This window comes from Diabrotica virgifera, chromosome 8 (assembly GCF_917563875.1).
Source record: "Diabrotica virgifera virgifera chromosome 8, PGI_DIABVI_V3a".
Classification (NCBI taxonomy): domain Eukaryota; kingdom Metazoa; phylum Arthropoda; class Insecta; order Coleoptera; family Chrysomelidae; genus Diabrotica; species Diabrotica virgifera.
Genome location: NC_065450.1, coordinates 219,753,505 through 219,770,234, shown reverse-complemented (window position 1 = coordinate 219,770,234; position 16,730 = coordinate 219,753,505). Strand labels below are relative to the sequence as shown.

At 33.8% G+C, this 16,730-nt stretch overlaps 1 protein-coding gene across 1 annotated transcript in view; it reads right to left on the bottom strand.

Annotated features, from left to right (window-relative positions):
* LOC114336241 (protein spaetzle 3) overlaps nt 1-16,730 on the bottom strand; it is a 159,224-nt gene that overhangs the window by 13,792 nt on the left and 128,702 nt on the right. Inside the window, exon 3 of the mRNA XM_028286574.2 lies at nt 792-916. Within this exon, the coding sequence (XP_028142375.2) occupies nt 792-916 (125 nt within the window). The remainder of the gene's footprint in view (nt 1-791; nt 917-16,730) is intronic.

Below are 16,730 nucleotides of genomic sequence, written 5' to 3'. Positions count from 1 at the left end.
TTTAATAAGAAAGAAAGACTAACTTCAATAGAAAATTATAGTCATTTCGATTCGGTGTATTTCCCTTACTTCTACATCGAGTAGAATCATGGACACTGTCAGAGGAATCAGTTTAGAGGCTTTAGGCATTTGAAATGTGGGTATATAGCCGTATTTTGAGGATCTTTTGGGTGTAACATATTTCGAACAAGGAAGTACTTCGTACAATGAGTACAAAACCTGAAAGACATTGAAATTGGAGTAATTGGGACATATTATGCAAAACAACCAACGCTATGGACTGTTATCTACTTGCAAGGAAAAGTAATGTGAAAAGGAGGTCCTAGATACAGACGGATCTCCTGGCTTAAAAAAATTACGCATATGATTTTCTATGGCAATCAAGTAGGTATAGTAGGAAAAATGAAACATTACCCATGAGCGATCATATTAAACAAACACATCTTTTCTATGTTCCAAAAAAGAGAATTAGTACCAGTACTATAAGAACAACTTATATAAGAATTACGTGTACTTGCGTTGGCCAATTGTTTTTGTGACTTTGTAACACTGTGACAGAAAAATACAGCGTGTTTTATATGTTCGTTCATGGCAAATCTTTCATTTTTCCTACTGTAACGGTGGACAAGGTACGAGTGGTCATGATAATTACCGATATCCGAATAAGAACCGAAAGAAGGAGAAGATGGGGAAATGTCCAAACGTAGCAAGGCTTATTCGCTGGCCTAACTCTAATTATGATTTTTTTAATGACTTCTTATTTAGAACAATACACAAAATGAGATACTTACAATGGATATGAATTTCCTGCTGTAGGACAGTACAATTGTTGATTACGTTTAATACAAGGAACTCCTCGGAGATACTCAGCTCTTAACTCTAGACCTAAAACTACTGATAGCGCCGTCCATAATATCTGAAATATAAAAAAAAACAGTTATAAATAAATCCTTTTACCACAGAATTATTTAGAAATGCAACTGAGTGTATAATTGTTCACTTCGATAGTTAGATTTTAAATCTCTATAGGTAGGTGAGGAAATAAAACACTTAAAAGCACCAAACCTACCAATCTTCCACAGCAAAATGTATCACTCTGCATCTTCTGCATTCGATTGGAGAAACTTTCATGGCGGTAAATGAAAATTGCATTTTGTGTAGAAGGAAAATGCATCCCCAAAGTGGAAGGAAAATGCATCCCCGAAGTGGATAGAAAATCAAAAATTTAGAAATATCATCAAAAATGAGAATCAATTTTTTACTGGATGGTTTTTGAGGTCGTTGAACACAATGATAACCACGAAGGTCCTTGAGCCACTTGGTGCCCAGAGTGGACCTCGTCTCCTGCAGTTTCATGTTACTTCTATTAGAAATCAGTCGAAAGTTAGTACTCGGGAGTTTTCGAGGTCGCTGAACACGAATATGATAACGACGATGGTCCTCGAGCTTCCTGGTGCCCAGGTTGTTGTCATTCAGCTTATTTGGTTATTCCATTCTACTCTTCTGTTTCGTACCCAGTTAGTAATGTTCTCCATTTTGCATCTCCGTCGTATATCTGTACTTCTATCTCTCCCCATAGTGTCGTACCATCGATCTTTCGTAGGGTTTTCATCTCTGCTATTTCTAGCATTCTTTTTGTCCTCTCTGAATTATCATCAGGATAAGATATATATTTATAGAGTAGTTTGTATTACTTTGACTTAATTATTTATCCAAAAATATTTATCTTCTAGCTTTGTCACTTTTTTCTTTTCCTGCGCGCGTTGTTTTTGTCTTTTACGAATATCTCTTATTGATTCTAATAATATTGCCTTGTGATGTTCAAACCTATTATAAACAACAATTGTCCTTGCCAAAATATCGAAAAACACGTATAATAAAACCACAAAGCTTAAAAAGTTTGGACAAATACACGCATATTCACATCGAGATATTATCCATTTAACTTCCACCAACATTCCCCGAAAAGTTTTATCTGAAACAGAACTACAATAAAAGCCATTTAGAAAGTTTTCCATTCGATTACAAAGTAGAACGCTGTTTGTAGAGATAAATTTAGTTTGCCAGTTACAAAAGTGTTTTTTGTAAACTTTAAATAAACTGTGATTGTGTCTGTGATGTTATGAAACTGTAGTTATGTCTCTTTTCCCTTTTAATATTTTAATTAACTTGTCATGATTTACTGTATCAAATGCCTTTGTATAATCAATAAAAACGGTTACGTTGTGTAGCCTACCAAGTTGGACTGTAGATGAGTGTACCCGATTGAAAACGGTATGGACGGATGGCAACAAATTTTTGTTATCTATTCAGATTCAGATTTTTCTAAAAATAGTTGGAGATCCAAAGGGCTTTTCAACGCTTCTCATTTGTTTCGGGCACCTGTCATAATATGTCAAATATAACCTCTCCAACCCACGTTTTTATCTTTCTTAAAGTTATATATGTAGTTAGAATATTTAATTTAACTAATTTTTTAAATATTCATTTGATCTTTGTCAATAGGGCTTTTCATTCACTGTCATTTGTTTCGAGCTTCTATAATATGTCGTATAATCCGTGTATATTAAAATTATACACAGAATATACAACATATGACAGAAGCTCGAAACAAATGACAATAGATGAAAAGCGCTATTTCTATTTTTATTTTTAATACTTTCCTTAAATTTTTTTTTCTCTGATTCTGGCCTTGGTTTAGAACTAGAACCTTTAGCCACGTAATTTTATAACTTATCACTAACTCAGGTGTAATGTGTAGTGTGTGTGTCGAGTAAGTGTCTTGTTACTTTGCAAAGTCGACGTCATTGTCTTTGTAAAAAGACGCTAATTGTATCCGAACGTCTGCGGTCCCTCCGGTTTTCTTAAAATTGTAATTTTGTAAGCGAGGAATCTTCTTAAGAGGAAACAGTAGCAATCAACAGGTAGCGAAAGCGCGTTCCAAGATTGCGGCTGTAATCTTGAATATTTTTTCGAGATATTTGGCACACGTATTCGTAATATAATAAAGAATGGCGGTACAGAGCCCAATTTTAAAAATATATTAATATGTGGAAATTACTCTGTAATTAAATACAATATTAAAAAAACGAGCCTGTACCGCCATTAAGAAGAACAAAAAAATACACTTTCTTCAAATAAACTTTTTTATCCGATGCCTAGATTTTGTGTCATTTTGGAACTACTAATGAAATAAAAAATTTTAGTAGTTCCAAAATGACACAAAATCTAGGCATCGGATAAAAAAGTTTATTTGAAGAAAGTGCATTTTTTGTTCTTCTTAATGGCGGTACAGGCTCGTTTTTTTAATATTGTATTTAATTACAGCGTAATTTCCACATATTAATATATTTTTCAAATTGGGCTCTGTACCGCCATTCTTTATTATATTACGAATACTTGTGCCAAATATCTCGAAAAAATATTCAAGATTACAGCCGCAATCTTGGAACGCGTTTTTGCTACCTGTTGATCGCTACTGTATCACCTTAAACGTCTGATGTTCTAATCATGAGTTTCTCATTTTAGTTTTTTGGCCTGTTAATCATTTTTGTCCTCTTTTTCGGGAGGGAATTCCTGAAGTCTACAACATATCGTCGACGATGTAACCACGTGGAATAAAACCAACAAAAATCTCCTGCTGCCTTTAAGAGCAAAACGGCTACTTGGAGACACTTACATGAAAACACCTAGATATACCTACATCATTTGGAGGCAACTACGTCCATCATCCATCATTTTCCTCCACGTCCAGTAAGCAATCCAATAATGCCATATAATATAAGACGAACTTACACCTAAGTGACTGATCTAGACGACGCCAAAAAGGTTTTAATAAAGCATTAATATACTACTTAAACGATTAAATTTTACATTACATAATTTGAAGCCTTTTACAGCTGCTATGAAAGAGGTACTGACCAGCTGCTAGGAATACAAAATACTGACAATAGTATTATTCATAGATTTTAAAAAGACGTACGACTCTGTCGAGAGAGAAAAAATTGCGGAAATTATGGAATAATTTGAAATACCTACGAAGCTAAAGAAACTAGTGACGATGACATTGAAGCATACGACCTGCAACGCAAGAGTAAAAGAGGGAACCTCAGAAGATTTTGCAGTCAGATCAGGACTTAGGCAAGGAGACCCGCTAACAACGATAATATTTAACATGTACTAGAAAGAATCAATAGGAATAGCAACTTAAATAGAAATGGGCACACATTATACAAGAGTCATCAATTCGTGGGATATGCAGATGATGTGGCAATTGTAACGAAGAGTGAAAAGATACTGAAAGAGATAACAGAAAGATTAGTAAATGAAGCGTATAAGCTGGGTCTACAAATAAACCAAAAAGTTATGAAAGTAAGAAGGGAAAAGGATGGTGGGATAAAGTTCAACGAAACACACAATTAGGAGAGTTTAAGTTTGAGAAAATAGACGAATTTGTATATTTAGGGATAACAAACAAGCGTGAAGAAATGAAAGAAATTAATGCCAGATTAAGTAAACCCAATCGATCTGCGGGAGCCATGAATTATTTACTAAGATCGAAACAGCTGTCAGAGAATACGAAATAACGAAATTCAGGATTTACAAGACTATACTGACTATACTAAGACCAACAGCGACATACGGATGTGAGACATGGATACTCAACCAAACAACAAAAAAAAAACAGTAAGAAGATAAGAAAGGAAACGACCCAGAAGAATATTAGGAGGGAAGAGAACAGAGGAAGGGTATATAAGAAGGACAAATGAGGAAGTTTATGAACGATGACAGAGTGGTCAAGAAAATAGCATGGAGAGTACCAAATTATAAAAGAAAGAGAGGAAGACCACGAAAGCGATGGAGAGAGGCGGTAGTAGAAGACCTAAAAGAAAAAAGAATAACAGATTGGAAGAAGTTGATAAATAACAGAAAGCTATGGAAAGGAATAACCAAGCTCTAGGCATAAAAGATCTGTAAAAAAAAAGCTACATTAGATTATATGTATTTTGTTACGCCACTGCGTTTAAATTTCCCGATAACTAATTGTTACTGCCGTGGTAAATCTGTTAAAGGTATTAGCTGTTTCTCTTATTTTGCTGGTATTATAGGTATGTCTGAATCACTCGGAAAATTATGACATTGATAAAAAGTTTTAACGGATACGCTTGACATACTTATTGTTATTGAAGAGATTCGATTTGGAGTTGTGATTACGACACTGAATTGTTAAAAAGTTCCTACTTTGTTCTTTCTGCGCGTGTGAGCCATCCACCAAATACGGAACCACAATAATAGTAGACCGTTGGATTTTAGTACGGAATTTTCTTCTTCTTTTTGTGTAGATCTGACGTGTTTTTCAATGTTCCTCCATTAAGTTGTCGTCCCATCGTTTTCATGGTTTTTCCACTGATCGTCTTCCTATTGGGAAACCGTCTCTCACTGTCCTATTTGTTTTCATTTGACTTATGTGGTCATTCCATTCTACTCTTATGTTTCTTACCCAGATAATGTTCTCCACCTTGCATCTTTTGCAAGGTAAAATTGAACGAAAAAGGGCCCCAGGACGAAGACGAATATCCTGGCTTGCTAACCTGAGAGCATAGTATAGAAAGACCTCAACACAACTATTCCGTATAGCAACCAACATAATCATCATAGCCAGAAAGATCGCCAAGATTCTCTCTCTTGAAGATACTATAAGGAATCTTTTGAAGATAAGGAATCGGCTATTGTTAATAAGGGTCAGCTAGTGTTATATTTTTCACAATATTTTTAGCGGCAGACTGTATCAAAACACATATTATGTACATATTTTCTTTGAGCCGCCGTGCTTAAAATTTTGATTTATTACTTAGTTAGGATTCAATAATAGGCATTAAAATTCTGCATTAGACCGATTTTTTTATTGTCACAAACAATCAGTTCGTACTCTCACTCACGTCAGACAATACAAAGACAATACTGCAAATTTGAGTTCCACGAAGTTTTTATATCCCAATAGAATTACAATTGCTTTTTTTAACATTAAACACAAAAGTATAACTTTCATGTCAATGTCCTTACGATTTTTGACGACAACCATTGAATTTTAAATAGTTTGAATTTATAATAGAAAGTGTTTTAGACTAGCCGACGCTTGGTCGTGGTCTTTTAGAGATCAGCAGACTGACCTTTGAAGTCGTGTGAATACGCAAATTCGAATTTCAATTTAAATAAACAAATATATTAGACCAAGAGGCAGCGCTGAAAAATCTCTTTGAATTTACTAAAGCAAGATTTTTCACAGTCGATTACTATGAGTGTGTAGAGAAACATACTGCGGTCGGTCAAGCAAACGTAGAACAGGGGTTACTAAGAGGATATCAAAGTTGCTTTCCTACGAAGGTAATTAAATCCATTTACTAAGGCTGAAAATCAGTACAAACATTCTAAAATAAATATAAATAAAAGTTATTATAGTCGGTCAGCTGTATGACGGGACAGAGCCGGTCGGCCGGCCCCAATAGTCGATTGAGGAAATAAAGCCTTTTGGCTCGAAATTTTTTCGTCCAGCATGGATTTACTTGAAATTTTCACAGAAGGTAGGGAATAGCCCAAGGATCATTTTCTATATCATGCCGCTATCATACGCTAAAACCTTGGGGATGGTGGCCACCCCATCTCGGGGGGTGGGAATTTTTTATTACATTTTAACCAAGTAATTCGACGGAAAAAGTGATTCTAAGAAAAAAATGTTTTTTACATTTTCTTCGTAAAACTAACATTTTTCGAGTTATTCGTGCTTGAAAATAACAGTTTTGCGACGAAAAAATCGACTTTTTTAGAGGGTTTTTGGAGAATAGTTCGAAAAGTATTCTATATATTTTTGGCGATAAAAAGTTTCTTCAAAAATGATTTTGTAGGAGTTTTAAAGAGCTATAAGACTGTGTAAATTAAATTCCGTAAGATCCCTTAGTTTTTAATTGGGGCGGGGTTAAAGGGCTCGAATAAGGGGGTGTTTGCAGAGGTTTTAAATAACTATATCTAGCTAACTATCCACTGTAATGAAAATCTATGCACATGGTAATTTTAGTCATTAAAAAAGCTACAATTTAGTAGTTTATAATTGTTTTCGTATCTTCAATATTTTCGGAGATATTTTAAAGTAAAAGGTGAAAAATACCAAATAGCAAAAAATTAATTTTTCTTCTAATTCCAATTTTTCCAAAATTTGGCATTTTAAATAGGTCAAACTCCTTAAGTGTATTTATAATATAAATATGAAAGGAACTACATAAAGGTGAAGACCAATTTTGAATTAGGAAGGTAGTTAGGGGGTAGTTTTCACTAATTTTTTCGTAGAGAAAAGCAGGTACCGATATATTTTGATTATAAGTCGCTTAATTCTCATGCTAGAAACTTTTTATTATTTTTTTTTGAAAGGTCTAATTGTATTCTTGAAAAAAGATTATTTAAGTTTTCCTTGAAAAATGCAAATTTTTCCCATTATTTGGCTTTGAATATTTCAAATTATGCATTTGACGAAAAAAGCTAAACTTTAACATGCCGTATCTCGTTTGTATTGGTCTTAAAGATATTATTGGAAAAGAATTTGGTTTGTGTTACTAAAAGATACAATTTTGATTTCTGCAGTTTTTGATTAAATGCATATTTTTCGAGGTATTCTCAAAAAACCCTCTAAAAAGTCTATTTTTTCGTCGAAAAACTGTTATTTTCAAGCGCGAATAACTCGAAAAATATTAGCTTTATGAAGAAATTGCAAAAAACATTTTTTTCTTAGAATCACTTTTTCCATTGAATTACATGGTTACAATGTATTAAAAAATTCCCACCCCCGAGATGGGGTGGTAACCACCCCCAAAGTTTTAGCGTATGATAGCGGCATGACATAGAAAATGATCCTTGGACTATTCCCTACCTTCTGTGAAAATTTCAAGTAAATCCATGCTGGACGAAAAAATTGCGAGCCAAAATGCTTCATTTCCTCAATCGACTATTGGGGCCGGCCGACCGGCTCTGTCCCGTCATACAGCTGACCGACTATAATAACTATTATTTATATTTAATTTAGAATGTGTGCACTGATTTTCAGCCTTAGTAAATGGATTTAATTACCTTCGTAGGAAAGCAACTTTGATACCCTCTCAGTAACCCCTGTTCTACGTTTCGTTTGACCGACCGCAGTATGTTTCTCTACACATTCACAGTAATCAACTGTGAAAAATCTAGGTTTAGTAAATTCAAATAGATTTTTCAGCGCTGCCTCTCCGTCTATATGCACTGTACGAGGTTTACTCGTACAGTACGGAGGTGCGTATTAAATATGGAGATGCTACTCTGACTAATCAAATATATAAAATAATACTGAGAGCCTGGAATGAGGAACAAATTCCGGAAGAGTGGTGTATTGGAATCGTTTGCCGCTACACAAAAAGGGTGATCAATTGGAATGTAGAAACTATAGGAGCATAACCCTCCTTAATACAGCTTACAAACTATTTTCGAGTATCATATCGTCGCTAAGTGCACATTCAGAGGAGCTTCTTGGAGAATATCACAGTGATTTTATGCCTGGTTGATTAACAACAGACCAGATCTTTGTGCTAAGGCAAATACTGGAAAAAACCATTGAATTCATTATCGACACATACCATCTTTTCGTAGATTTTAAATCGGCCTATGATAGTGTCCTAAGAAATAAATTGTATGAAGCCATGGATGATTTCCACATCCCTGATAAACTGATAAGATTGGTTAAGGCTGCAATGCGTAAAGTTGTCTGCAAAGTCGAAATACGAATTTTTTTTTTTTTTTTTTTTCGTAAACATTATTGTATACTGGGCAGAATATCGAAGTTGTCTATACGTAACAAACTGTTGGTATACAATACAATACTCAAACCGGTCTGGACCTATGGGATCCAGCTATTGGGTACAGCAGCAAAATCCAACATATCCATAATGGAAAGATTACAATCCAAAGTGTTACGCTCTATAACAGACGCCCCATGGTTCGTGTCAAACAAAGACATTTATTGTGATCTAGAAGTACCTACGATCAGTGAAGTGATAGTTCAGTGCAGTGTTCGGTACATAAAACGCCTAGAAAGCCATCCAAATGCCTTGGCAATAAACTTGCTTGATAATAGTCAACAAACTCACAGACTAAAACGTAAAAATCCACTGGACCCTATTTATAAATAAGTTTTATACCTCATCGTAATTGTGTTTATATTTTAGATATATGTATTGTTTGTAAATGTAAAATGTATGTTTGTATGTAGCATATTATCGGAATGTCATGTTTGTTCCTTACTAGAGGTCCAGTCATTGGACTGACCTCTCTAACGTCAATTCTTTTTTATTTCAAACCCCAAAGACGCTTATTGTTAGAATTTTTATAACTAACAGATTGCTGAATAAACGTTTCAAAAAAAAAAGTCGAAATACAGGGCGAACAATCACAGGTGTTTGAAATGCATGTTGGGCTGCGACAGGGAGATGTGCTGGCGTGTCTCCTCTTTAACATAGCTCTGGAAAAGGCGGTCAGAGATGCCCGAATAGACAACAGGAAATATTTTTAATAAATCATCCCAAATTTTGAAGAAGAAATGTATACCACCTTCTCAAATGCCTCAAAAAATATGGGCCTGCAAGTAAACGAGGAGAAAACTAAGATCATGGCATCAACACCCAACAATAGAGCAAGAAGCATCGGTCACCAATTCACGATTGTTAACTCTACCTTTGAAGTGGTGGACAAATTCACATACTTAGGCTTCCTGATCACCAAGAAGAACGTCATGACGAAAGAAATCAAGCGAAGGATAATCCTAGCAAACAAATGCTATTTTGGACTGAGTAGACATATGAGAAGTAGAATCTTAAGCCAAAAAACAAAAATAACCATATACAAAACCCTTATACAATCAGTGTTGACATATGAATCGGACACATGAACCATCACCAAGGCAGATGAAAACCTTCTGCTTATATTTGAACGAAGGATCCTGAGAGGAATATTCGGTGGCATCTGTGAAAATGGTGTTTGGAGGAGGAGGAGGTACAACTACGAGGTATACCACAGATATAAACATATATTTGGTGGTAAAGACGTAGTATCTCTTATAAGAGTAGGGAGACTAAGATGGGCAGAACATCTAACAAGATCACAGCAGAACAACCCTCCTAGAAGAATCCTTATGTCACAACCTGTGGGAAGCAGAAATACGGGTTGGCTAAAACTCAGATGGAAGGATGGTGTAGATGAGGATGGGAGAAAAATAGGCGGAGCAAACTGGCAACGGTTGGCAATGGATAGGACTGACTGGCGTAATAGACTTGGGAAGGTCGAGGCTCCGATGATGATGAAACAAATATGTGCACTGTACGAGATTCAGATTCTTTTACTCTGTTATTTTTGTTTGTGTCAGATAAATTCCTCAAACCACCAAAAATGAAGACAAAATGGTGGATTACAAATGAGATTTTAGATATGATGGATGAGAGGGGAAGTTCAAAGATCAGCATACGTCAAATTTTAACCTAAAGGCTGATTTAAATAGAAAATTTAAATAGAAAATGTTCCTTAGCATGGATAGCATTTGGAAGATTACAAACAAAATTTTAAATCAAATTGACCAAATTCTTTAAAGGTAAAATCTTTCTATCAGACATACAGTTGAGTCCGCGAATCTTTACCCGTGCGTCATCATTTAAAGCATACGAAATAAGTCGATGATAAGTCGGAAATTGAAATTTACTAAACGCAACAGCAAGTGACAGTACGTGACTTACTGTAGCGTTTAGTAAATTTCAATTTCCGACTTATCATCGACTTATTTCGTATGCTTTAAATGATGAGGCACGGGTAAAGATTCGCGGACTTAACTGTATTGCAGGTTCTGACGCATGGAACTGAAACATAGACTCTTACCATCAAGATAGTCCATAAACTTCAAGTGACCCAGAGTGCTATGGTAGGGAGAATGTTTAACTTTAAGATCAGCGATCGCAATGAAGAAATATTCTGCGTACCTCAAAGTATATAATCATTTTCCTATGGGATACCAAAATCAAATTCTAACAAAATCATAGTATGACGAAAAATCATGTAAAGTAGGGAAATGTGGACATTAACACAAAAAGAAATTAATAAATTATAAAAGAAAATATAAAATTCTTTATGTGGCCAGTGCAAAAATAACATGATAAATGAATGGAAGCACGGATATAACAACGAATGAGTTACTTGGATCGGATAGGAAAATTTAGTGAGATATAGAGAACACAATAAACGAGATGAGGAAGAAAAAAAGGGAGAAGGAAAAGAGGAAGGCCGACAAAGAGCTGAAGGGAGGGAATTAAAAAGGAACTAGAGGAAAGAGAAATCCCTCCAGGTCTATGGTTACACAGAGAAGAATGGCGGTTAGGAGTCGGAAGGCGTCGGAGAACGCTGTAAACCGATAGTAGTAGTAGTAGTAGTATAAATGAGATGAGGAGGATAATATGTGATATGGAGTAGGGAGAGTAGACTGGTGTGTGTTTGTGGAGAGAGAGAGATGGCATTAGACAAATTATCTTTTTTCCACAGAATTTTGTTATAAAGATGTTTAAATTTTTATCTTAGAATCATTTATAAACTTGATTAAGAGATTATATAAAGATTTGTCAGAATAAGATAAAAGATTGCTGATGTTAACTGGAAGGCTAATGTTGAGGTCAATTAAACCCAAATATAAGTTTCGAGTCTGATCCCTATGATTAAGACAATCAAAGAATACATGGTTCAGATCTCCGATGGACTCATTGTAAAACGAACAGAAGGGAGTTTCATAGATTCCAATCCTATGTAGATGCTCTGGAAAAAGGCCATGGTTAAGTTTTAGCCGGGTTATTAATGAGGAATGTGCTTTGTTATAATTGCAGTTAAAATGAGGTATATTTTTAGGTAATAATGGATGAATAGAAAAGTAATGATTTCTTGATGTCTGCTGAACATCTTCGTATTCGGGCTTCCATCTTTCCCTGCCAACACTTCTGATAATAGAAAATAGGTCTTTGAAGTTGAAAATGTTTGTGATTTCTGGTATCTCAGATGTATTTTTGCCATTCCATCCACTATTTCGTTTCCAACTACTCCACTATGTCCTTTAACTAGTGTTGCCAGGTCCGATTTGTTTTTAATCGGTACATAGGCAAAAACAAATCGGGATTTAGGGTTGTAGATCGGGACAAGTAAACAACCATTGCCCAGTAAATGACCGTTTTGGCAGTTGGAGTGTAATTTTCAGAGTCAACTCCGAATTGCATGAAAATCTGGTTTTAGGTTCTACTTACTGTCTACTTCAAAGTTGAAGTTGTACCGTTGGTTGCTTTTACTTGAGGGGTTGCATTCACCCCTGCTTGGGGGTGAAAAAATGCGCGTTTAAAGTAAGTCCCAAAATGGATTAACTGACTGACTCTAAAAAACTTTTGTTCTATATAATTTTTAAACTAAGTTAATACTTTTTGAGTAATTTTATCGAAAAAAATATTCTTAACAAAAATGTAGCTTTTAAAAAAGCAAAAAAAATGTATCTTCAGAGAGTCTATAAAACCAGTAAAAACAAAGTTGTAGCTCATGAAAAATACGTTCTTATTCGTCAAATTCCAAATCGAATTTTTTAACTTGAAATAACCAAAAAAATAAACATTCGGGCAAAATCTATTAAAATTTTAAGTGTTTAGAAAATCTTTAATTTTGTTTTATATAAAAGTATCTAGCATTAAAACTAAGCGAGCTACGCTCAAAATAAAGTTGGTCCCTTTTTTTGATAAAAAAAATCGTGAAAATCTCCCCCTATTTAGCACCGTAAATAAAATTAATCGTTACCGCTTTACCATTTACTTTATATGTGCATTGTTTATACGATCTGTAAGGTTTACCGGTTGGGAGTGCTTAGTTTCGAAAAAAATTGGTTTTATAGTAAAAAAAAAACTTCCTAAAATATTGGAAAGTGCCCTTTTTCCAAAATAACTTAAAAAGTATTAGGGATACTAAAAATCTCAAGGAGTAAAAAGTAGGTAGGTTTTGCTTTTATAAATATGATAGATTCATTTTGTTTTTCTGTAAGACAAAAATTGGTTAAAATATGGCTGTTCATATTTTGCATACACTCGTGATTAGTGACTCATTCAGGCCCTTTCAATCATGTATAAAATACATAAGTAAATTAAATTGTTTGTAAAGCGGTAACGATTAATTTCATTTGGGGTGCTAAGTAGGGGGAGATTTTCACGATTTTTCTTACCAAAAAAAAGGAGTCCACTTGATTTTGAGCATAACTCGCTTAGTTTTAAAGCTAGAAACTTTTTTAAAACATAAAAATAAAGCTTTATTAAACAAGTTTTAATCGGTTTTTCCCGAAAAATGTTTCATTTCTTGGTTATTTCACGTTGAAATATTTGATTTGGAATTTGACGAATAATAACGTATTTTTCATGAGCTACAACTTTGCTTTTGTTGGAGCTATAGACTCTAGGAGTTCACAATTTTTTCATTTTTTTATATTATGCTACATTTTTGCTAATAATATTTTTTTCGCAAATACCTACTTACTTTTTGAGTTATTTATGAAAATCGCCTGAAACGTGATTTTTTTGTCAAAAAATAAACATTTTCAATCGTAAATAACTCGAAAAGTATTAACTAATACTAACTAAAAATCGAACGAAATTACAAAAAAAAATCGTAGATTAAATAAATTATTTATTTTTTATTAAAATTATATTTTTCATTCGATTTTGCCTGTTTTAGGAGTGTCTTGTTTTTATAACAGTTATAAAATTCACTGCCAGTCCTCCTGAAATTGGTTTTCGAGGATGAAAATCGGGACATTTAGTGTCCCGATCAGGTACTAAATCGGTACGCGTCCCCAGACCCCTGAAAATCGGGACGTCCCGCGCAAATCGGGACACCTGGTAACGCTACCTTTAAACCACAGTAAAGTCACTGTTTTTTTGTGGATTTTAGATTATGTAATGTCTTTTTGATATCAAGAATAATGGAGTTTTGGAAATTATCTAATGGATGGCTACAAATAGCTTGTAGTACTGCCTGAGAGTCTGAGACTATTACAACGTTCTCGCAATAATTAGAAGCACACCAAGTTTGTGCTTTCTGTATGGCAGCAGCCTCGGTTGTAAAAATATAACAACAATCAGGAATTCGGTATATTTTCTGCATAATTGTTGTTTGAAACAAAAAAAAAATAATATGTGTGTACTTTGTACGCACGTAAGAAGTTATACTTCTATTATATAATTTTGAAATAAAATAAACATACTTTACAGGTTATTTGTATTTTATTTTAATATTAAACTAACTTTCTTATCTACCACTTAAAAAAAGGATACGAATCGTCCGGGATTTGAGTCCGGGACCTCTCCATCTCCGGTTAAACGCTCTACCACTGAGCTATATCCCTTTGCTTTGACAGGTTACAAGATTTCTCATACATACTGACAAATTCAATAAACCAAGTGAAGTTTACAAAAATACTTTAAATATACTTACTTTTATTATAAAATATCTTATTCCCGAGGAAGACCAAAGACACAAAAATTATAATAAATCGTATATTTACTAAAAACACTAATAGATCCTTTCAATGACTTATTTGCGCTAACAGCGCTGATACATACATATATTGAAAGATTAGTAACGAACTACATACTGTATGTGTGCCCATGCGCCAATCATTATAAAATTTCACTCTCGATCGTAAAGAAGTATAACTTCAAAAAATGCGAAACCAGTACTTTCATCCGTTTTTGATTCATTTGTATAAATTATTGTTAAATTTTTCCCTAATTTGCTTAGTATGGATTTAAATATAAGATTTGTTAAAGTTGGCAAGTCTGAATAAGATGGCATTAAAATGGTTGGTTTGTCTATCAGAACTTCAGAACTAGACTTCAGAGAGTAGACTTATGAACGAAGTATTTTGAAAAAAGCAAATGGGAGAACAGCTGTAGGACAGCCTAGAAAAATGTGGACAACGTAGTCAGAGGGGATCTGGAGAAAATAGTGGTGAGGCATTGGAAGATAGTGACATAGGACTGGCAAGAGTGGAAGATAATAGTAATCGCGGCAAAGACTAACGAAGAGTTTTAACGCCGTTGATGATGATGCTATTGTGAAATCATTTATCAAATAAAATAATAAACACACAAATCCGGAATATTTTACTGAATAATGAACTTTGTTACGCCTATGGTTTCTCGTGTTTAATATATTATGTATTTAATTATAGAAAGTTCAACATAATCGTGGTTAGTTGGTTTAGTTTTTTAATAAAAAAAAATTAAAACCATCTTTATTATTCACGTCGCTGTAGTCGACATAGATTATATAAAAAAATAATAGCATATTTTTATATAATCTCTAACCCCGGGACCTATCAGAAATTTTGTAATATATAATACAGTAAAATATAAGGAATCTATAACGTTATAAACGTCACATGTTAATTAATTTTATTTAAATAATTATTTTATTCCAATTTCTAATGATTTTTTTTATTTTAGGGGAGTGCATATAGATTTTCACTTCGAAAAAAATCAAACAAGATAGAACTTTTTGTAATTTCATTAAGAAATGTTTAATAAACAACATATCAAAAAGTTCTACTCGAGAAGTGGGTGCTTCATTTTTTATTAAAAAAATGAACTACTAAATAGATGTTTTTTTAAATAACTCCGAAAATATAAATTTTAGAAAAAAACTGACTTGACCATTAAAAAATTCAGAAAATTTTACAAGAAAAACCTTATATAAATAATTTTCTAAAATTAAATTTGTATCTTCTATAATTTTTTATTTATAACGCTAAAGTCACCCTTCTCACAAACATTGGCGCACTGTAAACTAACGTACGGCGAAGTGCACGGTTGAGTTATTGTAATGTAATTCTTTCACTAATTGATCAAATAAAATTTTACAAATTGAACATGAAAGAAGAATAATTAAGCTATCTTATGGTTATAATAGAAAGAAATAAAATGTATTGGCATAAGTACGGTGTGGGCGGAAAATGAGCCTTACATGGATTTTGTTTAAAAATGATTTAAAAATGTGTAACTATAGTACATTGTTTACCGGGCAGGAAAAGCTTAACATTCCTGGACGACTGTGAAGATTGCTAAGTCGAGGCGCAAGCCGAGACTTAGCAACACAGAGTCCAGGAATGTGGCTTTTCCTACGAGGTAAACATACTATTTTTCCGCAAATCGTTTAAAATTCGACAGATATTGATTGATTTAAAAAAACGCGATAATTTTATTCCCAAATAAATGGTGCTTTGAAATTCCTAATAAAATTACTTGGGTTACTATGGAAACGTATTGAGGTTGAATTGTCAAACTTGACGCTTATAAATTTAATTGCTGGTGTTCTCGAAAGTAAAATGATAAGTGATGATGAAATTTCCATTCCTGGGACTCCTCCAGAGCTGGTTGAGGCAGTGAATACTGCTTCATTAGAATTATTGCCAAAGAAATCAAGAGAAAAGTACGAAAATGCATACAGACGTTTTATGGATTATCGCATGAGTAAAAATACGAGTTCTTTCTCAGAAAATGTTGTAATGGCATACTTCCTAGACCTTTGTTTAAAGATGAAATCTTCAACATTATGGGCCAATTATTCAATGCTGAAGTCAACCCTTGCACTTAAACACAATGTAGATA